The sequence below is a fragment of the Hyla sarda genome, chromosome 10 (genome assembly GCF_029499605.1).
Source record: "Hyla sarda isolate aHylSar1 chromosome 10, aHylSar1.hap1, whole genome shotgun sequence".
NCBI classification, from domain to species: Eukaryota; Metazoa; Chordata; class Amphibia; order Anura; family Hylidae; genus Hyla; species Hyla sarda.
This window is the reverse complement of record NC_079198.1, coordinates 105,040,715-105,066,182: the sequence shown is the minus strand read 5'-3', so window position 1 is coordinate 105,066,182 and position 25,468 is coordinate 105,040,715. Positions and strand designations below refer to the sequence as shown.

At 47.0% G+C, this 25,468-nt stretch overlaps 1 protein-coding gene across 1 annotated transcript in view; it reads left to right on the top strand.

The window, feature by feature from the left end:
• Positions 1-1,132: 1,132 nt before the first annotated feature.
• Positions 1,133-25,468, top strand: part of VWA1 (von Willebrand factor A domain containing 1) — a 106,149-nt gene continuing 81,813 nt past the window's right edge. The window contains exon 1 of the mRNA XM_056544275.1: positions 1,133-1,766. Within this exon, the coding sequence (XP_056400250.1) occupies positions 1,700-1,766 (67 nt within the window). The 5' untranslated portion in view covers positions 1,133-1,699. The remainder of the gene's footprint in view (positions 1,767-25,468) is intronic.

Genomic DNA, 25,468 nt, shown 5'->3' with positions numbered 1-25,468 from the left:
CTTCAGTGTTCTGACCTCTGGTCCGGGGTCACGATCTACTGCTATGGCCTATGGGCCATAGCAGTAGGTCCCGGGACCGGAGGAGCGGTGGTCAGAACACGAAGATAACGTTCAAGTTACCAAGCGCACATCCTCCTTACTACTCCACTCTGCCCTTCTCCTATGGGTGCACATACGGGACATCAGTGACGTCCTGGCGGCCCCTGCATTTTTAAAGTTAACACGGGGCCGCAGAGAGGTAACAGGGACATCTTGTGTCCTGAAAAGATTTTTCTGGACACAGGGATGTTCCGAATGTGACGGGGGCCCCCTGCGGGCACGGGGCCTGGAGCAGGCGCTCCAGGAGCACCAATGATGATCGGGCCCTGGTCCCCAGTACCTAGTACCAGCAGCCACTGCCATTTTATGATCAGGCAGTATGGACTGTGGTCACTTTAGAAGCAGTGAACAGTGGCTACAGAAGTCATTATGGATTTTTGTCCGTCTACCCCTAGGAGAACTGCTAAGTACCCCTAGGGGTACATGTTCCCCATGTTGGGAACTGCTGATGTTGGTAGAGCATTGCTTAGTAAAGAGTCACATTTCAAACACCCATCACAGCACGGTAGGAATGAATGAGAGCCAAGAGTCATTTTGGTGCAATCCGCGCAAGTCAAGTCATACCACTTAATAAACAGATCAAGATAATTGTTTAACTGCAACATCTAAATTTGATAGATATTTATTGTTTTGTAACAACTTGTATTTTTTAACACGTAGTTCAATGAAAAAATAAATAAATAACATTATTATTATAAACATATAATATCCATTTTATTTACAAATAAATAAATATAAGTAAGAAAAATAATAATCCTGAGGAATGCATAAGTAAATGTTCTGTTAGGGTCTATTCACACGTACAGTATTCTGCGCAGATTTGATGCGCTGCATTTCAAGCTGTGTTCAGTTTACATTGAAATCTGCAGCAGAAAATCCTGCGCATCAAATCTGCACAGAATACTGTACGTGTGAATAGTCCATTAATAAACCATGGCGTACCCCTTTAAATAAGATAACGTCGAGGTCACAATAACATTTTTTAGCTCAGAGTTGCAGAACATTCCCTAAAAGACACTTGTTGTTTCCTATGTTGTGACAGCTGAGAGCCGCAGGCTACAACAAACTCTGTTCTGCAGCCCTTCACATTAGGTCTTGTACATGTGTATCCAGCTGTTGCAGTGTATGAAGTCACACTGTGAATGAATGCTTCCCTTTGGATGACTGGCTATAGGACCTTGCAGAATCCCTGGAGTCCGCAGAGGGTGTGTGGCGTGGAGCCTGAAAAATAAAACTTTTAGCTTTTCCTACCATGTGGGACACAAGAAGCTTTGGATGACTTCACTGCTTGTCTTCGCAGTTGCTGCAACCTGCCCCTAAACTCTGCACAAGAAGATATCCTGCATTCCTGTCCTCACATGGTTAAAGCTGGAGAAAGCTTCTCATCTTCACAAGTGGGTGTAGCAGAGTTCTCCTGGCGCTACAAACACAGCTCCTGGGTAGGAAAGTGTGTCAGTTATGAATTAAACCTGCCCCATAAGATACCCCAAGGATGAGATCCTTAGAAGAGGAAAGAACCTGTGATGCCCCCTGAAGAAGTCGACTATGATCCGGAGAAGACCTTTTGGTAGCAGCACGTTTCGCCAACCTGCACTTTGATATGTTTGTCTTGCTAGTCTTGCACTCTCTGCTCTCTCCTGCCTTAGGACAGACTATCCCAGAAGCAGGTAAGTGACCTTATCAGGTGGCAGCCTCATTACCCATTCGCCACAATAAGACTTCTTCAGGTCGATAAGAACCCTAACCGGTCCGGTGGCATTATAGCCCTGGGAACGGTAATGGGATACCTGTTAGTTCTCGAGGTTGATAGTAAACACGTAATATGTACACAAGACTGGGAGTTGCGCTGCGGTGAGTGTGAGAAGAGGGTTTTACGCATTCCAAGAGGATTACGTCTTGGCAAGAGCGCTGAGAGTTTTAGTTCTACCAGAGCTGGTGGCACCGCAATGGGTTTTTAGTGTTACAAATGAAGGAGCGAAAGGGGTGTGACAAACACGTTGCGCATGTTGTGCCTTGTTTATAATGTGTACCTGTGCCAGCTGTGTGCCAGTCCGTGATTTGTATGGGATTTTTATTTTTTATTTGGCACACCTGCATCCATACCCTGCGCCATTACCATGTAGATTGCGGGACCTGTGCTTATACATGCGCCCTAGGAACCCTGCTTATCATTATTTTTTATATCAGTTAGGCTATCTGGGTAGGGGCAAGGTAAGCAGGAGTACACGGTCATTTATATTATAGGATAGATCAGTGTTTCCCAATTAATGTGCTTCCAGCTGTTGCAAGACTACAACTCCCAGCATGCCCGGACAGCCTTCGGCTGTCCGGGCATGCAGGGAGTTGTAGTTTTGCAACAGCTGGGGGCACACTGGTTGGGGAACACTAGGATAGCTATTTCTTTATCCCAGGCGTGATTGAAGTGTCTCTGTCACTTAGAAAAACACTTGACAGGTGAAAAGTTTGGATTGGTCGGGGTCTCAGTGCTGAGACCCCCACCGAACACTTGAATGAAGCAGGGAAAGCACTCAGCTGAGAGCTTCTTCCTCTACCCTCTCATTTTGCACACCCCCAAGATGGTTTTTATGGTGTTTTTTCTTTTATTTTAAAAATAGTGGCCGACATTTATCATTGTCTTTAGACAGTTTTTTGTGTCTAGAAATGGCGCAAAAATGGTGCAAGCAGGGTTTATTTGTGCCTTTTGGTTTACACATTTCTGCTGATTTTGAGTTGCAATCCACTGATTTTGGCAATACACATGATATGGACGGGTTTTATGAACTGCGACATCTTGTGAAAAGGCGCAAAAAAGGTACAAAGCCACTGAAAAGTCTTTAAAACGACACCAGTCTCTAAAACAACACTTAGCTTAGCTTTTTGGTGTATGTGAAGAGAGAAATTTCAGAAAATGTGACCTGCACAAAATTTATCAAATTCTCTGCGACTATTTAATAAATTTGGTGCTCCTACACATTACCACCAGCACACAAAAAAAAAGGTGTCAAAAAATGCTTCACTTACACCTACAATGATAAATGCTTCACTTACACCTACAATGATAAATGCTTCACTTACACCTACAATGATAAATGCTTCACTTACACCTACAATAATAAATGCAGGCCAGTGGGTTTTAAAGGAGATCTGTAGTGCTCTGAACTTTATCCCCTATCCGAAGGATAGGGGCTAAGTTTCAGATTGCGGGGGGTCCGAGCGCTGGGGCCCCCTGCGATCTCCTGTACAGGGCCGCGGCAATGTACAGGAAAGGGGGCGTTCCGTCCCCGCATGACGTGGCAGCCGGCACGCCCGTCCATGAATCCCATAGAGCCCCCTTTCCTGTACAGCGCGGCGCAGTACAGGAAATAACGGGGGGCCCCAGCGCTGGGACACCCCGCAATCTAAAACCTTCCCTTTGGATAGGGGATAAAGTTCAGAGCACTACAGATTTCCTTTAATCTTGATATTTTTTTCCATTGGTGTTTTTCCCCTGTGTTTTTATCAAGTCATGGGATTCTTTCTATTGATGATTTTGGGTGGGAGGGATGGTGCAGAAAAACTGCCAGTGCTAAACCCAGATGGCGTTTTTCACCTTTCATAGACTACTGTGGGAGAGAAATGCCAAGATATCTGAAAACAAAAACTCCATAGTCTCAATCTGCTGTGATTTTATAAAACTGCATCTGAGTCCAAAAAAAGCCCCTAGATGAGTGAAAAAGCATCAAAGGTTTCTTACGGTAATCTACTGCGGAATTGTCATTCGTAGATTTTCCGAGTTAGAAATTCCTTCGAAGCAGCCGCCTCTGAAAGCCTTCAGGGCTAGAAATCCTTTGGCGATTTACCTACCTTGTCACAATTGTACATTTCTGCTGCATAATTTTCCACCACTGAAATTTTGCAGAGTGAATGGGTCAGCAGACGTCCCATTCACACCATTGCAGAATTTCTGATAGGAATTCCGCGTGAAGATTAGTGTTGCTCACGAATATTCGCAATTCGAATATTATTCGCGAATATCGCATATTCGCGAATTTCGCGAATATAGCACTATATATTCGTAATTACGAATATTGTTTTTTTTTTTTTTTTTTTTTTTTTTTCACAGTACACATCACAGTGATCATCCCTCTCTGCTTCCAGCTTGTGTGGTGTAAAGAAGGCTGTAATACTACTGTGTGAGACTGGCGTGCAAAAATTCGCATATGCGAAAATTAGCATATGCTACTTTTCGCATATGCGAATATATGCGTATGCTGATTTTGTATATGTTAATATTCACATATGTTAATTTGCGCATACGCGAATTTCCGCATATGCGGAAATAAAACGAGAATATGACGAATATGCGAATATTCGCGAATATATGACGAATATTCGTCCATATATTCGCGAATATTCGCGAATTCGAATATGGCCTATGCCGCTCAACACTAGTTAAGATTCCATAGTGAGAAGATGCCCTAAGACAGATTCTATAGTAAGTCTAGGGAGGATGTCTTAAGCAGTGAGACAAGTGACCTTTTGACAGAAAAAAAAAGTGATAATAAAACTTTAAATTCACTTAAAGGGGAACTCTGCCCCTAGACATCTTATCTCCTATCCAAAAAATAGGGGATTAGATGTCAGATTGCGGGAGGTCCGGCCATCCGACCCCCCGCAATCTCTGGCCCAGCATCTCAGCATTCTGAACATTAATGCTGGGAGTTGTAGTTTTGCAACAGCTTGAGACACCTTGGTTTCCGAATTTATTTGCGGCAAATCGCTATTAAAAACAGCTATTTCTGCCCTACAGAGAGCCTCAATAGGGGTGTAGAACACTTTGCCTTGCTGTAACACGCATAGGGTGTGTGCTAGGTGTCACAAGTAGCGCTGCAGCTAGACGTGCTCCCGTGCTGCTTCTGCCGCCATTCGCATTGTGGGATGCGCCCGCATGCAAACGCCAAGCTCTCACTTTCCTCTCCGCATCTCTGTCCCCTCCACTGTTCCCTGCTGTCGGCACATGTGCCCCTGCCTCCTAGGGTGCCGCACGCGCCGGCTTCCTCAGATTTAAAGGGCCAGCGCACCATTGATTGGTGCTTGTCTGGTCCTATGTCTATTTAACCCCACACTTCCTTCCTGTCCTTGCCGGATCTTTGTGATCACTAGCCCTAGAGAAAGCATTTCAGTTGCGTGTTGTCTACAGTGTTCCAGACCTCTTGCTTTGTGACCTGACCTTGCTCCTTTGCCGCCTGCCCTCTGACCTTCTAGTTTCGTTCCTGACCAGACTCCTGTGCTGCCTGCCCTGACCTCTTGCCTGTCCAGACTATGAGTTGGCCTCCTCCTACCTGTGCCACGAAACACCTCAGCAGCCTGTGTGGACGAGTCATATCAGGGGTAGTGACCTGGGTGCTGCCTGCCACAGCAAGTCCATCCTGCTTTGCGGTGGGCTCTGGTGAAAACCAGTGGCACCTTAGACTCTGCTCCCTGGTACGGCTCATGCCATTGTCCAAACAAGTTCAGCGGATTCAATGCTCCATTGCCGTTTCACTGGGTTAGTGAAATAATAGTGTTATTCAGTATGACATGCAGATAAGCGTCGCAGACCAGCACAATGACAGAGCCTGGAGGTGGCATCAGCATGAGGAGACAATATAGTGGCTGAATGACACAGCATGGAGGTGGCGGCAGCATGAGGAGACCATATAGCGGCTGAATGACACAGCGTAGAGGTGGCGGAAGCATGAGGAGACATATAGTGGCTGAATGACACAGCCTGGAGTTGATGGCAGCATGAGGAGATCATATAGTGGCTTAATGACTAGTGTTGAGCGGCATAGGCCATATTCGAATTTGCGATATTTCGCGAATATATGGACGAATATTCATCCTATATTCGCCAATTTCGCATATTCGTAATATTCGCGTTTTATTTTCGTATTTGCGAAAATTCACACATGCGAAAATTAACACATGCAAAAATTTGTATACACCAAAATTAGCATAAGGGAAAATTCACTTATGCGAAAATTAACACATGCGAAAACTTGTATATATCAATCAATACTCGAGCAAGGAAAAATTCGCATATGCTAAAAGAGAACACATGCGAAAATTCGCATACACTTCGCATACATCAAAATTTGTATAAAAGGGCAATTCGCATATGCGAATTTTAACACATTCGAAAGTTTGTATGCACCAAAATTAGAATAAGGGAAAATTCGCTTATACGAAAATTAACACACGAAACAAAATCGCATATTTGAAAAATTACCACATACGAAAATTTGCATGCACCCAAATTTATATAAAGGAACATTTCGCATATGCGAACATTAACACATGCGAAAGTTTGTATGCACCAAAATCTGCACACGGGAAAATTCGTATATGCGAATATTAACACATGCGAAAACTTTGTATGAGCTAAATTGGCATAAGGGAAAATTCACTTATGTGAAAATTAACACATTCGAAAATTTTTATACACCAAAATATGCATATGGAACATTCGCATATGCGAAAATGAACACATGCGAATATTTGTGTACACCAAAATTTGCAGAGGGAAAAATTCGCATATGCAAAAATTCGCATGTTAAAATTTTCGCATATGCAAAAATTCGCACGCCAGTCTCACACAGTAGTATTAGAGCCTTCCTTACACCACACAAGCTGGAAGCAGAGAGGGATGATCACTGTGATGTGTACTGTGGAAAAAAAAAAACGAATATTCGTAATTACGAATATATAGTGCTATATTCACGTTAATGTATGATGTGTTTGTATGATTTCTGTGTATGTTTGATGATTGTATGTATAATGTGTGTATGTATGATGTTTGTATGTATGATGTGTGTTTATGTATGTAATAAATGATAGATGTGTGTAAGCTAGATGTATATATGTATGTTTAATGTGTGCGTATGTATTATTGCGTGTGTATGTAGGATGTATGTATGTAATGTATGATGTGGGGCCGCAGGGCCGCCATCAGGGGGATACAGCCAGTACTCCAGGAGATCTGCTGGTATATAGGTAAAAGACACTGCAATCACTTTGTGAAAATAGCCAACAAAATCCAATAGATAAGTTTATTTATTTTGGAAATATATGTGTTTACTTTAGTTACATCATAAAAAGGTACATTCATTGACAAAAAATAACATACCAAGAGTTGTTGTAATAGAATGAAACTTTTTATGTGTGAATGTAATGACAATATATGGAAGTGATCATAAGACATTCCTGGGGAAGCCTTGCTTTGTGTGGTTGAGCATTATCCTGCACATATTGCTGAGCCATGAAAGGAGATCTTTGGTGAAAATTAAAGGGGTACTCCGGTGGAAAACTCTTTTTTTTTTTTTTTTTTTAATCAACTGGTGCCAAAAAGTTAAACAGATTTGTAAATTACTTCTATTAAAAAAATCTTAATCCGTAGAAATTGTTTTCTTTTTCTTTTCTTTTTGGAACACAGAGCTCTCTGCTGATATCACGAGCACAGTGCTCTCTGCTGACATCTCTGTCCATTTTAAGAACTGTCCAGAGTAGGAGAAAATCCCCATAGCAAACATATGCTGCTCTGGTCAGTTCCTAAAATGGACAGAGATGTCAGCAGAGAGCACTGTGGTCATGATGTCAGCAGAGATCACTGTGTTTCAAAAATAAAATAATTTCCTCTGTAGTATTCAGCGGATAATAAGTACTGGAAGGATTAAGATTTTTTTTTATAGAAGTAATTTACAAATCTGTTTAACTTTCTGGCACCAGTTGATTAAAAAAAAAAAAAAAGTTTTCCACCTGAGTACTCCTTTAACACATCCCTATCCACAGCATAAGGGAGAAGCAGCTGATCGTGGGGGTTCCGACTGCTGGGACCCCCGCGATCTCTAGGATGGGACCCGGTGCTCAGTAAGGAGCTCATGCTGCAGCCGGCACCCAGCACTTGGGCATCATCGGCGCACCCATAGAAATGAACAGACAGCGTGCCTTCTAATTGTAGATGACACACGCTTCTTATGGAGAGAGCCGGGGTCACTTCCCAAGTTGTGTTGGGGGTCAGACCCCTCGCGATCAGCTACGTATCCCCTATCCTGTGCATAGGGGGATATGTTAGTTTTCATCAGGGTGACTCCCCAGATCATCCAATCAGCAGTTAGGGCAGTGTTTTACCCAAAAGCAGGATGGAAGTGCTCACCATGAGGATTCCATGCTCAAACCTGACCACCATTGGTTCCCAAACAAAATCTTGATTTGCCTCTAAAGATCATATAGATCCAGTACGTAGCAGTACAGGTTTCTCATTCACAGACCACTGCAAATAAAGTCTACTGAGGCTGACCTATTCTGTGGGTCACTGCTTCGATACCTAATATACCACATCCAGTCTGGAGGAGGAGATGGGCACTATCATGAACTAAAGAAGAGTGGCAGCTTTGTGATGCTGCTAGAGGGAAGGGTTTCGTGAAGTCTATATGAGAATGTGGTGCTAACAAGTAGGGTTGTGCGTAATCTGGACCGCGTGTACTGCCAGAGGAACCCACTACCAATGCTAAGTAGTGTTGAGCGGCATAGGCCATATTCGAATTCGCGAATATTCGCGAATATATGGACGAATATTCGTCATATTCGCGAATATTTGCATATTCGTAATATTCTCGTTTTATTTTCGCACGTGCGAATATTCGCACGGGCGAAAATTTACATATGCGAAAATTTGCATACACAAAAATTACGTAAGTGAAATTTCGCATATGCGAACATTAGCATATGCTAGTATTCGCATATAGTGTTGAGCGGCATAGGCCATATTCGAATTCGCGAATATTCGCGAATATATGGACGAATATTCGCGGATATTCGCATATTCGTAATCTTCTCGTTGTATTTTCGCATATGTAAATATTCGCATGTGCGAAAATTACCACATGCGAAAATTCGCAAATATGCGAAAATTGGCGTATGTACATTTTCCCATATGCGAAAATTCACACGCCGGTCTCACACAGTAGTATTAGAGCCTTCTTTACACCACACAAGCTGGAAGCAGAGAGGGATGATCACTGTGATGTGTACTGTGAAAAAAAAAACAAAAAAAAAACAATATTCGTAATTACGAATATATAGCGCTATATTCGCGAATATTCGCGAATATGCGATATTCGCGAATAAAATTCGAATTGCGAATATTCGCGAGCAACACTATTCGCATATGCGAAACTTCGCACGCCAGTCTCACACAGTAGTATTAGAGCCTTCTTACACCACACAAGCTGGAAGCAGAGAAGGATGATCACTGTGATGTGTACTGTGAAAAAAATAAAAATAAAATAAAACGAATATTCGTAATTACGAATATATAGCGCTATATTCGCGAATATGCGATATTCGCGAATAAAATTCGAATTGCGAATATTCGTGAGCAACACTGATGCTAAGGTAGTAGCAGGCCTAAACCTAAAATGCACAACTGAGGCCAAAGAGAGAATCATGGGTAGAGGCAAAGACCGATTCAGAGAGGGAATCTGTTGAAGAGCAGAAATAACTTCTTGGCTGAGATCCATAGACTAAGTGGAGTTCACTCCCAGGGTAATACAGGTTACACTCCCAAAATTACTCCCCTTAGAGTCAGTGAACTGTAAAGGTATGGGGGCCAACTCCTGAAGCTGTGCTCCTTCTCCTAAGTTGGAAACAAAGACTTGCTGTATAATTTGGTGTAATTTGAATGTTCTTATGTGTGATATTCAAGTGAGCATGTAACCTCAGTTAATTCCGGTGCAGTACTTAAAGGGGTTATCCGGGAATAAAACATTTTTTTTTTTAAAACAGAGATATTTCTTTCAAAAACAGCACCACACTTGTCCTCAGGTTGTGTATGGTATTACAACGTAGCTTCATTTACTTCAGTGGAACTGAGTTGCAATATCACATTCAACCTGAGAACAGGCCCAGTGTTGTTTTTTTAAAGAAATCAGCTCAGTTTTTCTAATCCTGGATAACTCCTTTAAGCAAGAAGACAGGACATAGTAGAAGGTATCTTCTCTGAGATATACTGTGGTACAGTTGTGGCAGCCACGGGGAGTTAGACAGACTGCGGTACGTAACTTGGGGTGGTTAGATGTATTACTTAGTGATGCCAGGGCACCTTTAACCTACACGGTCTGAGGATATGACAGCTTCTCCCAGGCGCGGGATAATAAATACACTGATGCCAAGTTACGGACAACTGTCTTTTCTGAGACAGGAGTAGATGTTACAATCCTTACAGTGCAGACTAGAGTAAAGGAGATGCAGAATAAACCTTGGGAGCCCTGTATACTTGCTGTGATTTGTAGTATTTTACATCCACTTGGCTTTACTTGTTGTGGGCTTGGGACTTTAGACTTAGTTTTGAGGCCTCCCGCACTGACTAGTGTTTTGATAGTGTCCATTTAATGCTACACCGCCAGGGTATGAACTAACACTGTATGGCCCGTTGACTCACCGTGGTATTGTGCTCGCAGCTGGGAATTCCTGACTCCTCCTGGGCGGGAAACACTTGCAGAATGGTTTGGTTGCTTGCTTGAAGATTTTTTTTTGGCTTCCCTTGAATCACCTCACACTCCTGCTGTCTCTTCTCCACACTGCAGCTCACACTGAGCTCTGCACTCCACACTCTCCAAACTCCTAAACTGAATAACTCCTCCTCCCACCCTACACTATATATGGCCTAGCTAGGGGGCCTCCCATTGGGAAATCAGGGTCACATGGATACATGCCTCATACCTCCTTACAGATATCCTATACATTTCTTAAGGGTACAGTGCAAAACAATATAAATTACCAGGCAAAGAAAACAATGAATAATCAAGCATCACCTGAGCAGCAGGGCCTAGCGCAGGCACCTGAAGTAATGTTCACCTGACAGGACCCACTCCGGTACTGGGACACCACACAGTGCCTAGTTTGCATAGCCTCTGGTCACCTTGGTGTTACCCAGCCTGGTGGGAACTTGTGCTCTGTGAAACCAAAGAAAAAACTAATTATTGATCTGCAATATTGTGTAATTTATTCAAGAATCCCCAGTAGATGCTGATCCCTGGCCCCTGGTATTTAATTTCCACTTAGTGGCTCTCTCACACCACAGGCTGTGCTTGCCATTACAGACCCCCTGTGTTGACTCTATGAATCAAGAGCTTGGTGTTTAAAGGGGTCATCCAGCATTGGAGCTGATTTCTAAAAAAGAAACGGCACCACATTTGTCGGCCATAATGCAACCAGACCCACGACGAACATTGCAAAACATGAAACCTTTTTGGCATAACAAAGATTAACCAAACAAAAGGATATGAATAAATACAATTAGTTAGAGAGTCCCACACAGTATACCCTCTCAGGACTTGGCTGGTCCATTCTGTGACCTTGTGTGGGTTACTGCTCCATGGTCTTTAGACACGGATCTTTCCAATTAAGAATATCACCATCAACCGACAACCAGGGCAAATATTTAGCAGACTGACCTGGTGGAAATCAACAAAAACACAGGAAAAGGGAAGTTCGGCATATACTGTACAGGATTACTGTACAGATTGTAATGTATTAGGAAACTGTCTCTTTGCTTAAAGGCGGTGCTCTGACGTAATGCAGCAATGGATTCAACGTAGAACAAAGGTAAAGGAAACACGTCGGCCACTCACCATTTCTTGTTTCTTTTTTTTTATTGCAATAACATACTCACATAATACAAAATAGTATCGGGGGTGGACTTGTCCGGGGGGGGGGGGGGGTACAGGAAGGCGACAGAAGCCATTGTTTTGCACTAGTTCAGTGCTTTGTCGGGCCTCCAAAGGAGGCCCGACGAAGCACTGAACTAGTGCGAAACAACGTCTGCTGTCGCCTACCTGTACCCCCGCTGGACAAGTCCACCCCCGATACTATTTTGTATTATAAACAGAGGAGAAAGAAGGGAAAATTCGGGGCGGTCTCTAGTGTAGTAGGTGGATACTTTGATGGTAAGAAGAAAGAAGTAGAAGATGCCCGTCACCACACCTGAGTAGTGGTACTGATCTCTGCGGGATATGCGTAGAATGTAGCACCACTCCGGGGGGAGTGTCGGTCTTTGGTGGGATGTACCAGCTTGCTGCTCGGTTCCCCCTTGTCCGTCGCCACAAATGGGGTACGGAAAAGATGCTAGAGAAAGGAAGTGCAGAAAAAAACAGGGGGTTCTGTCTTCCGAGCGCTACTGTATTAGTTAAATAATGTTAGGGTGCCAAGGGTAACACAGGAACTTTTTTTATTGATAAAGGTAACAACTGGACAACACGTTTCGGCGTGTTCTCACGCCTTCCTCAGGTCCACAAACATAATTTTATGGCGTCCTGTTCATGTCTCTCCTGTGTGTTGGCAGAAACTGTGTGCGCCGGCATGCAGGCATGCCAACACACAGGAGAAACATGAACAGGACGCCATAAAATTATCTTTGTGGACCTGAGGAAGGCGTGAGAACACGCCGAAACGTTTTGTCCAGTTGTTACCTTTATCAATGAAAAAGTTCCTGTGTTATCCTTGGCACCCTTGCATTATTTCACTAATACAGTAGAGCTCGGAAGACAGAACCCCCGTTTTTTTCTGCTTTTCCTTTCTCTGTTTTGTATTATGTGAGTATGTTATTGCAATAAAAGAAAAGAAAGAAGAAATGGTGAGTGGCCGACGTGTTTCCTTTACCTTTGTTCTACGTTGACCTGGTAAAAAGTTGGCATTACAGTACAGAGAACTCTTGTCTATGGCGACTGAGTGACTGCATGCTGATTTTCTGGGTATAGTTAAAGGGGTTATCCAGGAAAAAACTTTTTTTTATTTATCAACTGGCTCCAGAAAGTTAAACAGATTTGTAAATTACTTCTATTAAAAAATCTTAAAGGGGTACTCCGCTCCTGGCATCTTATCCCCATCCAAAGGATAAGATGTTAGATCGCCGCGGTCCCGCTGCTGGGGACCCGGGGATCGCTGCTGCGGCACCGCGCTATCATTACTACACAGAGCGAGTTCGCTCTGTGCGTAATGACGGGCGATACAGGGGCCGGAGCATCGTGATGTCATGGCTCCGCCCCTCATGATATCACGGCCCGTCCCCTTAATGCAAGTCTATGGCAGGGGGCGTGACGACTGCCACGCCCCCTCCCATAGACTTGTATTGAAGGGGGCGGGCCATGATGTCACGAGGGGCGGAGCCGTGACGTAACGATGCTCCGGCCCCTGTATTGCCCGTCATTACGTGCAGAACGAACTCGCTCTGTGCAGTAATGATAGCGGGGTGCTGCAGCAGCGATCCCCGGGGTCCCCAGCAGCGGGACACCGGCGATCTGACATCTTATCCCCTATCCTTTGGATAGGGGATAAGATGTCTAGGGGCGGAGTACCCCTTTAATCCTTTCAGTACTTATGTGCTTCGGAAGTTAAGGTTTTTCTTTTCTGTCTACGTGCTCTCTGATGACACATGTCTCAGGAACCGCCCAGTTTAGAAGAGGTTTGCTATGGGGATTTGCTTCTAAACTGGGCTGGTTCCCGAGACACGTGTCACCAGAGAGCACTTAGACAGAAAAGAACAACTCAACTTCAGAAGCTCATAAGTACTGAAAGGATTAAGATTTTTTTATAAGAAGTAATTTACAAATCTGTTTAATTTTCTGGAGCCAGATGATATATATAAAAAAAGTTTTTTCCTGGATAACCCCTTTAAATGGCCAAATATACCATTTAGAAAAGGGGGTACAAATACTTTTGGCCATGTAATGAAAGGTGCCAATCCAGTGGACATATGTTATATATTAGTAATCTAGAGATACTATAGGTACCCAGGCTAGCTTTTGTAATAATATGTAGCATATATTCTTGTCAAGGTTTATTTCACAAGCCGCGGTAGGCAGCGTTAAATGATGCCTCAGGGTCCTATATATATGAAACTACAGCGCTGTGATATCTTGTGTTGCAATTATTACATCACCTACATACTAATTTCCTTCTCGCTCTCTGAGGCGTCCCCCATGGAGTAAAGTATAATGCCGGGATAAAGCTCTCCTCTCTCTGATATTAAAAAACATAGCATAATAATGATTATTACCGACAGCTCTAGTCTGTCTGTCTAGAAGCTTAGGTATTATTATAACATAAAAACAGACATTGCCGGGGGCTTAATAAAATTAAAATAACAAAGAATCATTGAAGGAGGTTCAGAATAATAACGCTCAGATTTGTCCTGATGAAATTTAATTGTTTTGTATTCGCGCTCATTACGCTTTGTGGTTCCCATCCACCCACTGAATGGAAAGAGGATCCTGCGCTCTCCGCTCCTTGTTTGGTGCTAACAAACCTTAGACCACTTCAAGTACTCCAGGTGGGGATGCAGATGAATTTTTGGCAAATATTTCACCATATTTCAGCAAAACCACAAGATGCAATTAGCTAAAATAAGTTTTTTGGGTGCCAACTGGGTATGATAACTGGTACATGAGAGCCATGTAATTCTTTTCCTCTCTTATGGTGGCGCTGAGAGAAAATTGAACACTTGCTGATAGGTTTTCTCTTAGATCCTACCGTATATACTCGAGAATAAGCCGACCCGAATATAAGTCGAGGCCCTTAATTTCACCCCAAAATCCCAGGAAAAGTTATTGACTCGAGTATAAGCCTAGGGTGGGAAAACATCATCTCCCCTGTCATCATCCAGACCCCCGTCATTAACACCCTCATCATCATCACTGTCACGATGCCGGCTGGCAGGTAGTGGATCCTCTGTGCCAGAGAGGGATTGGCGTGGACCGTGCTAGTGGATCGGTTCTAAGTCACTACTGGTTTTCACCAGAGCCCGCCGCAAAGCGGGATGGACTTGCTGCGGCGGTAGTGACCAGGTCGTATCCACTAGCAACGGCTCAACCTCTCTGACTGCTGAAGATAGGCGCGGTACAAGGGAGTAGACAGAAGCAAGGTCGGACGTAGCAGAAGGTCGGGGCAGGCAGCAAGGATCGTAGTCAGGGGCAACGGCAGGAGGTCTGGAACACAGGCTAGGAACACACAAGGAACGCTTTCACTGGCACGATGGCAACAAGATCCGGCAAGGAAGTGCAGGGGAAGTGAGGTGATATAGGGAAGTGCACAGGTGATAACACTAATTGGAACCACTGCGCCAATCAGCGGCGCAGTGGCCCTTTAAATCGCAAAGACCCGGCGCGCGCGCGCCCTAGGGAGCGGGGCCGCGCGCGCCGGGACAGGACTGACGGAGAGCGAGTCAGGTACGGGAGCCGGGGTGCGCATCGCGAGCGGGCGCTACCCGCATCGCGAATCGCATCCCGGCTGGAGGCGGTATCGCAGCGCCCCGGGTCAGTGGATCTGACCGGAGCGCTGCAGTGAGGAGAGTGTAGCGAGCGCTCCGGGGAGGAGCGGGGACCCGGAGCGCTTGGCGTAACAGTACCCCCCCCTTGGGTCTCCCCCTCTTCTTAGAGCCTGAGAACCTGAGGAGCAGACTTTTGTCTAGGATGTTGTCCTCAGGTTCCCAGGATCTCTCTTCTGGACCACAACCCTCCCAATCCACTAAAAAAAAGGTTTTCCCTCTGACCTTTTTAGACGCCAGAATCTCTTTGACGGAGAAGATGTCCGAGGAGCCGGAAACAGGAGTGGGAGGAACAGATTTGGGATAGAAACGGTTAATGATAAGTGGTTTAAGAAGAGAAACGTGAAAGGCATTAGGAATACGAAGAGAAGGAGGAAGAAGAAGTTTGTAAGAGACAGGATTAATCTGGCACAAAATTTTGAAAGGACCAAGATAGCGTGGTCCCAACTTATAGCTAGGGACACGGAAGCGGACATATTTAGCGGAGAGCCATACCTTGTCTCCAGGGGAAAAAATGGGAGGAGCTCTTCTTTTCTTATCCGCGAACTTCTTCATGCGTGATGAAGCCTGTAAGAGAGAATTTTGGGTCTCTCTCCATATGATGGAAAGATCACGAGAAATTTCATCCACAGCGGGCAGACCAGAGGGCAAGGGGGTAGGGAGGGGGGGAAGAGGGTGACGGCCGTACACCACGAAAAATGGGGATTTGGAGGAAGATTCAGAGACTCTGAAGTTATACGAGAATTCGGCCCATGGTAGAAGATCTGCCCAGTCATCCTGGCGGGAGGAAACAAAATGTCGTAAATAATCACCCAAGACCTGGTTAATTCTTTCTACTTGTCCATTGGATTGAGGATGATATGCAGAAGAAAAATTTAATTTAATCTTGAGTTGTTTACAGAGAGCCCTCCAGAATTTAGACACGAATTGGACGCCTCTATCCGAGACGATCTGCGTGGGCAACCCGTGAAGACGAAAAATGTGTACAAAAAATTGTTTAGCCAACTGAGGCGCTGAAGGAAGACCAGGAAGAGGGATGAAATGTGCCATTTTGGAGAATCGATCAACGACCACCCAAATAACAGTGTTGCCATGGGATGGGGGTAAGTCAGTAATAAAATCCATACCAATCAGAGACCAAGGCTGTTCGGGGACAGGCAGAGGATGAAGAAAACCAGCGGGCTTCTGGCGAGGAGTCTTATCCCGGGCACAGATAGTGCAGGCTCGCACAAAGTCCACAACATCCGTCTCCAGAGTCGGCCACCAATAGTAGCGAGAGATGAGTTGCACAGATTTCTTGATGCCCGCATGACCTGCGAGATGGGAAGAGTGGCCCCATTTGAGGATTCCGAGGCGTTGGCGTGGAGAAACAAAGGTCTTTCCTGGAGGAGTTTGCCTGATGGAGGCTGGAGAAGTGGAAATCAGGCAGTCAGGAGGAATGATGTGTTGCGGAGAGAGTTCAACTTCAGAAGCATCCGAGGAACGAGAGAGAGCATCGGCCCTAATGTTCTTATCGGCAGGCCGAAAGTGAATTTCAAAATTAAATCGGGCAAAGAACAGAGACCACCTGGCCTGGCGAGGATTCAGCCGTTGGGCAGACTGGAGGTAGGAGAGGTTCTTGTGATCGGTGTAAATAATAACTGGAAATCTTGATCCCTCCAGCAGATGCCTCCATTCCTCAAGTGCTAATTTAATGGCTAGAAGCTCTCGATCCCCGATGGAGTAGTTTCTCTCCGCCGGAGAGAAGGTCCTAGAAAAAAAACCACAAGTAACAGCATGCCCGGAAGAATTTTTTTGTAGAAGGACAGCTCCAGCTCCCACAGAGGAGGCATCAACCTCCAATAGGAAGGGTTTAGATGGGTCAGGTCTGGAGAGCACGGGAGCCGAAGAAAAGGCAGACTTGAGCCGTTTAAAGGCGTCTTCCGCTTGAGGAGGCCAAGACTTGGGATCGGCATTTTTTTTGGTTAAAGCCACGATAGGAGCCACAACGGTAGAAAAATGTGGAATAAATTGTCTGTAATAATTGGCGAACCCCAAAAAACGTTGGATAGCACGGAGTCCGGAGGGGCGTGGCCAATCTAAGACGGCAGAGAGTTTGTCTGGATCCATTTGTAGTCCCTGGCCAGAGACCAAGTATCCTAGGAAAGGAAGAGATTGGCATTCAAACAGACATTTCTCTATTTTGGCATAGAGTTGATTGTCACGAAGTCTCTGAAGAACCATACGGACATGCTGGCGGTGTTCTTCTAGATTGGCAGAAAAAATCAGGATATCGTCCAGATATACAACAACACAGGAGTATAAAAGATCACGAAAAATTTTAAAGTCTTGGAAGACGGCAGGGGCGTTGCACAGGCCAAAGGGCATGACCAGATACTCAAAGTGTCCATCTCTGGTGTTAAATGCCGTTTTCCATTCATCCCCCTCTCTGATGCGGATGAGATTATAAGCACCTCTTAAGTCCAGTTTGGTAAAGATGTGGGCACCTTGGAGGCGATCAAAGAGTTCAGAGATGAGAGGTAGGGGGTAGCGGTTCTTAACCGTGATTTTATTAAGACCGCGGTAGTCAATGCAAGGGCGTAGAGAGCCATCTTTTTTGGACACAAAGAAAAATCCGGCTCCGGCAGGAGAGGAGGATTTACGGATAAAGCCCTTTTTTAAATTTTCCTGGACGTATTCAGACATGGCAAGAGTCTCTGGGGCGGACAGAGGATAAATTCTGCCCCGGGGTGGAGTAGTGCCCGGGAGGAGGTCGATAGGACAATCATAAGGCCTGTGAGGAGGTAGAGTCTCAGCTTGTTTTTTGCAAAAAACATCCGCAAAGTCCATATAGGCCTTAGGGAGACCGGTTACGGGAGGAACCACAGAGTCACGGCAAGGGTTACTGGGAACCGGTTTTAGGCAGTCCTTGGAACAAGAGGGCCCCCAACTCTTGATCTCCCCAGTGGACCAATCCAGGGTTGGGGAGTGAAGTTGAAGCCAGGGAAGTCCAAGGAGAATTTCAGAAGTGCAATTGGGAAGGACCAAAAGTTCAATCCTCTCGTGATGAGGTCCGATGTGCATTAGAAGGGGCTCCATGCGGAGACGTATGGTACAGTCCAATCTTTCATTGTTTACACAATTGATGTAGAGGGGTCTGGCGAGACTGGTCACCGGGATGTTGAACCTGTTGACGAGAGAGGCCAAAATAAAATTTCCTGCAGATCCGGAGTCCAAGAAGGCCACAGCAGAGAAGGAGAAGGCAGATGCAGACATCCGCACAGGCACAGTAAGACGTGGAGAAGCAGAGTAGACATCAAGGACTGTCTCACCTTTGTGCGGAGTCAGCGTACGTCTTTCCAGGCGGGGAGGACGGATAGGACAATCCTTCAGGAAGTGTTCGGTACTAGCACAGTACAGGCAGAGATTCTCCATGCGGCGTCGTGTCCTCTCTTGAGGTGTCAGGCGAGACCGGTCGACCTGCATAGCCTCCACGGCGGGAGGCACAGGAACAGATTGCAGGGGACCAGAGGAGAGAGGAGTCGGGGAGAAGAAACGCCTCGTGCGAACAGAGTCCATATCCTGGCGGAGCTCCTGACGCCTTTCGGAAAAACGCATGTCAATGCGAGTGGCTAGGTGAATGAGTTCATGTAGATTAGCAGGGATTTCTCGTGCGGCCAGAACATCTTTAATGTTGCTGGATAGGCCTTTTTTAAAGGTCGCGCAGAGGGCCTCATTATTCCAGGATAATTCTGAAGCAAGAGTACGGAATTGTACGGCATACTCGCCAACGGAAGAATTACCCTGGACCAGGTTCAACAGGGCAGTCTCAGCAGAAGAGGCTCGGGCAGGTTCCTCAAAGACACTTCGAATTTCCGAGAAGAAGGAGTGTACAGAGGCAGTGACGGGGTCATTGCGGTCCCAGAGCGGTGTGGCCCAAGACAGGGCTTTTCCAGACAGAAGGCTGACTACGAAAGCCACCTTAGACCTTTCAGTGGGAAACTGGTCCGACATCATCTCCAGGTGCAGGGAACATTGGGAAAGAAAGCCACGGCAAAACTTAGAGTCCCCATCAAATTTATCCGGCAAGGATAGTCGTAGACCAGTAGCGGCCACTCGCTGCGGAGGAGATGCAGGAGCTGGCGGAGGAGATGATTGCTGAAGCTGTGGTAGTAACTGCTGAAGCATAACGGTCAGTTGAGACAGCTGTTGGCCTTGTTGCGCTATCTGTTGCGACTGCTGGGCGACCACCGTGGTGAGGTCAGCGACAACTGGCAGAGGAACTTCAGCGGGATCCATGGCCGGATCTACTGTCACGATGCCGGCTGGCAGGTAGTGGATCCTCTGTGCCAGAGAGGGATTGGCGTGGACCGTGCTAGTGGATCGGTTCTAAGTCACTACTGGTTTTCACCAGAGCCCGCCGCAAAGCGGGATGGACTTGCTGCGGCGGTAGTGACCAGGTCGTATCCACTAGCAACGGCTCAACCTCTCTGACTGCTGAAGATAGGCGCGGTACAAGGGAGTAGACAGAAGCAAGGTCGGACGTAGCAGAAGGTCGGGGCAGGCAGCAAGGATCGTAGTCAGGGGCAACGGCAGGAGGTCTGGAACACAGGCTAGGAACACACAAGGAACGCTTTCACTGGCACGATGGCAACAAGATCCGGCAAGGAAGTGCAGGGGAAGTGAGGTGATATAGGGAAGTGCACAGGTGATAACACTAATTGGAACCACTGCGCCAATCAGCGGCGCAGTGGCCCTTTAAATCGCAAAGACCCGGCGCGCGCGCGCCCTAGGGAGCGGGGCCGCGCGCGCCGGGACAGGACTGACGGAGAGCGAGTCAGGTACGGGAGCCAGGGTGCGCATCGCGAGCGGGCGCTACCCGCATCGCGAATCGCATCCCGGCTGGAGGCGGTATCGCAGCGCCCCGGGTCAGTGGATCTGACCGGAGCGCTGCAGTGAGGAGAGTGTAGCGAGCGCTCCGGGGAGGAGCGGGGACCCGGAGCGCTTGGCGTAACAATCACCCTGTCATCATCCCCTTGTCATCATCCCACACCCCCCCTTCATCATCCCCTTGTCATCATCACCACATGTCATCAGCCCCCGCCCCCCCCCCCCCACACCTTCATCATCACCGCTTGTCAATGTCTGATACAGTGGTCTTCAACCTGCGGACCTCCAGATGTTTCAAAACTACAACTCCCAGCAAGCCTGGTCAGCCATCGGTTGTCCGGGCTTGCTGGGAGTTGTAGTTTTGAAACCTCTGGAGGTCCGCAGTTTGAAGACCACTGCGGCCTTCGACATCATCCAGCCTCCCCTCCCCCTTTCACCCCCTTTAGTTCTGTACTCTCCTCTGCTCGACGGGACGTTAGGGTGCGCTGGTCCGATCCTGCAGGACTGTCCGTTGGGGAGGTCGTCCAGTGGGATAGTGGTTCCGGGCTGCCATCTTCACCAGGGGGCCTCTTCTCCACGCTTTCGGGCCCAGAATAGAGGCATTGCCTTGACGACGACGCAGAGGGACGTTGGTAATGAACGTCCCTCTGCGACGTCGTCAAGGCAACGTGACTATTTCGGGGCCGGGCCCGAAGCGCGGAGAAGAGGCCCCCCCGGTGAAGATGGCAGCCCGGAACCACTATCCCACCGGACGACCTCCCCACCGGACAGTCCTGCAGCACCATACCAACGCACCCTAACGTCCCGCCGAGCGGAGGTGAGTATAGAACTAAAGGGGGTGAGAGGGGGGGGGCTGGATGATGTCGAAGGCCGCAGTGGTTTTCAACCTGCAGACCTCCAGAGGTTTCAAAACTACAGCCGATGGCTGCCTGGGCTTGCTGGGAGTTGTAGTTTTGAAACATTTGGAGGTCCGCAGGTTGAAGACCACTGAGGACGGAGAGTTCACTCGAGTATAAGCCGAGGGGGGAGTTTTCAGCATGAAAAATCGTGCTGAAAAACTCGGCTTATACACGAGTATATACAGTATGTTGCGGCCACTGGGTGTAAGTAAGCATGTTCACTTCGTGACGCCAGGGCACTTTTTTCCGATCGATGCTCGTAAGGTTGTAGGCAGCATCTCCTGGGCCAGACACGATGAGCGGATAAACACAACGATGTCAGGTTACGGATAACAGCCTTTACTGAGCTCATGCAGATGTTGTTACACAGACAGCTGGCCTTAGTGGGAGAGTGCAGTGTACCCCTTGCGAGCCCTGTTGTCGTTCTGAGACTTGTGGTGCTTTTCACCGTCCGGAATTATAGACTTTGTCATTCTGGTAGCTAGGGTCCTTCCAAGGCACTGTAGACTATTCTGCAGGGGCATGAGTCTTCCCCGCGAGTGACAATTGTAGTATGACACACAGCACACCTGAGCTTACCTGATACTCAGGAGCATCACTAGCAGCTCCACTTTAAATGAGCACTGTTAAAGGGGTACTCCGGTGGAAAACATTTTTTTTTAAATCAACTGGTGCCAGAAAGAAAGAGTTAAAAAGATTTGTAAATTACTTCTATTAAAAAATCTTTACCCTTCCAGTACTTATTAGGTGCTGTATACTAAAGAGGAAATTCTTTTCATTTTGATTTCCTTTTTTTCTTGTCCACAGTGCTCTCTGCTAACACCTCTGTACGTGTCAGGAACTGTCCAGAAAATCCCAATAGCAAACCTATGCTGCTCTGGACAGTTCCTGACACGGACAGAGGTGTCAGCAGAGAGCACTGTGGACAAGACAAAAAAAGAAATTCAAAATGAAAAGAATTTCCTCTGTAACTGTCACGATGCCGGCTGGCAGGAGGTGGATCCTCTGTGCCAGAGAGGGATTGGCGTGGACCGTGCTAGTGGACCGGTTCTAAGTCACTACTGGTTTTCACCAGAGCCCGCCGCAAAGCGGGATGGTCTTGCTGCGGCGGTAGTGACCAGGTCGTATCCACTAGCAACGGCTCAACCTCTCTGGCTGCTGAAGATAGGCGCGGTACAAGGGAGTAGACAGAAGCAAGGTCGGACGTAGCAGAAGGTCGGGGCAGGCAGCAAGGATCGTAGTCAGGGGCAACGGCAGGAGGTCTGAAACACAGGCTAGGAACACACAAGGAAACGCTTTCACTGGCACAATGGCAACAAGATCCGGCGAGGGAGTGAAGGGGAAGTGAGGTATAAATAGGGAGTGCACAGGTGAACACACTAATTGGAACCACTGCGCCAATCAGCGGCGCAGTGGCCCTTTAAATCGCAGAGACCCGGCGCGCGCGCCCTAGGGAGCGGGGCCGCGCGCGCCGGGACAGGACAGACGGAGAGCGAGTCAGGTACGGGAGCCGGGATGCGCATCGCGAGCGGGCGCCACCCGCATCGCGAATCGCATCCCGGCTGGAGACGGTATCGCAGCGCACCGGGTCAGTGGAGCTGCCCGGAGCGCTGCGGTAGCGAGAGTGAAGCGAGCGCTCCGGGGAGGAGCGGGGACCCGGAGCGCTCGGCTTAACAGTACCCCCCCCCCCCCTTGGGTCTCCCCCTCTTCTTAGAGCCTGAGAACATGAGGAGCAGACTTTTGTCTAGGATATTGTCCTCAGGTTCCCAGGATCTCTCTTCAGGACCACAACTCTCCCAATCGACCAGGAAAAATGTTTTTCCTCTGACCTTCTTGGAGGCCAGTATCTCTTTAACGGAGAAGATGTCCGAGGAGCCGGAAACAGGAGTGGGAGAAACAAACTTAGGAGAGAAACGGTTGATGATAAGTGGTTTAAGAAGAGAAACGTGAAAGGCATTAGGAATTCGAAGAGAAGGAGGAAGAAGAAGTTTGTAAGAGACAGGATTAATCTGGCACAAGATTTTGAAAGGACCAAGATAGCGTGGTCCCAATTTGTAGCTAGGGACACGGAAGCGGACATATTTAGCGGAGAGCCATACCTTGTCTCCAGGAGAAAAAATGGGGGAGCTCTTCTTTTTCTATCAGCAAACTTCTTCATGCGTGATGAGGCCTGTAAAAGAGAATTTTGGGTCTCTTTCCATATGGTGGAAAGATCACGAGATATTTCATCCACAGCGGGCAAACCAGAGGGCAAGGGAGTAGGGAGGGGGGGAAGAGGGTGACGGCCGTACACCACAAAAAATGGGGATTTGGAGGAGGATTCAGAGACTCTGAAGTTATACGAAAATTCGGCCCATGGTAGAAGATCTGCCCAGTCATCCTGGCGGGAGGAAACAAAATGGCGTAAATAATCACCCAGGACCTGGTTAATTCTTTCTACTTGCCCATTGGATTGAGGATGATATGCAGAGGAAAAGTTTAATTTAATCTTGAGTTGTTTACAGAGAGCCCTCCAGAATTTTGACACGAATTGGACGCCTCTATCCGAGACGATCTGCGTGGGCAACCCGTGAAGACGAAAAATGTGTACAAAAAATTGTTTTGCCAACTGAGGCGCTGAAGGAAGACCAGGAAGAGGGATGAAATGTGCCATCTTGGAGAATCGATCAACGACCACCCAAACAACAGTGTTGCCACGGGATGGGGGTAAGTCCGTAATAAAGTCCATACCAATCAGAGACCAAGGCTGTTCGGGGACAGGCAGAGGATGAAGAAGACCAGCGGGCTTCTGGCGAGTAGTCTTATCCCGGGCACAAACAGTGCAGGCTCGTACAAAATCCACAACATCCGTCTCCAGAGTCGGCCACCAATAGAAACGAGAGATGAGTTGCACGGATTTCTTGATACCCGCATGACCTGCGAGATGGGAGGAGTGACCCCATTTGAGGATTCCGAGGCGTTGGCGTGGAGAAACGAAGGTCTTCCCTGGAGGAGTTTGCCTGATGGAGGCTGGAGAAGTGGAGATCAGGCAGTCAGGGGGGATGATGTGTTGCGGAGAGAGCTCTACTTCCGAGGCATCCGAGGAACGAGAGAGAGCATCGGCCCTAATGTTCTTATCGGCAGGCCGAAAGTGAATTTCAAAATTAAATCGGGCAAAGAACAGAGACCACCTGGCCTGGCGAGGATTCAGCCGTTGGGCAGACTGGAGATAGGAGAGGTTCTTGTGATCGGTGTAAATAATAACTGGAAATCTTGATCCCTCCAACAGATGCCTCCATTCCTCAAGTGCTAATTTAATGGCTAGAAGCTCTCGGTCCCCGATGGAGTAGTTCCTCTCAGCTGGAGAGAAGGTCCTAGAAAAAAAAAACACAAGTAACAGCATGCCCGGAAGAATTTTTCTGTAGAAGGACCGCTCCAGCTCCTACAGAGGAGGCATCAACCTCCAATAGGAAGGGTTTAGATGGGTCAGGTCTGGAGAGCACGGGAGCCGAAGAAAAGGCAGACTTGAGCTGTTTAAAGGCGTTTTCCGCTTGAGGAGGCCATGACTTAGGATTGGCATTCTTTTTGGTTAAAGCCACGATAGGAGCCACAATGGTGGAAAAATGTGGAATGAATTGTCTGTAATAATTGGCGAACCCCAAAAAACGTTGGATAGCACGAAGTCCGGAGGGGCGTGGCCAATCTAAGACGGCAGAGAGTTTGTCTGGATCCATTTGTAGTCCCTGGCCAGAGACCAAGTATCCTAGGAAAGGAAGAGATTGACATTCAAACAGACATTTCTCCATTTTGGCATACAGTTGATTGTCACGAAGTCTCTGAAGAACCATGCGGACATGCTGGCGGTGTTCTTCTAGGTTGGCAGAAAAAATCAGGATATCGTCCAGATATACAACAACACAGGAATATAAAAGATCACGAAAGATTTCATTAACAAAGTCTTGGAAGACGGCAGGGGCGTTGCACAGGCCAAAGGGCATGACCAGATACTCAAAGTGCCCATCTCTGGTGTTAAATGCCATTTTCCATTCATCCCCCTCTCTGATGCGAATGAGATTATAGGCACCTCTTAAGTCCAGTTTGGTAAAGATGTGGGCACCTTGGAGGCGATCAAAGAGTTCAGAGATGAGAGGTAGGGGGTAGCGGTTTTTTACAGTGATTTTATTAAGACTGCGGTAGTCAATGCAAGGACGTAGAGAGCCATCTTTTTTGGACACAAAGAAAAATCCGGCTCCGGCAGGGGAGGAAGATTTGCGGATAAAGC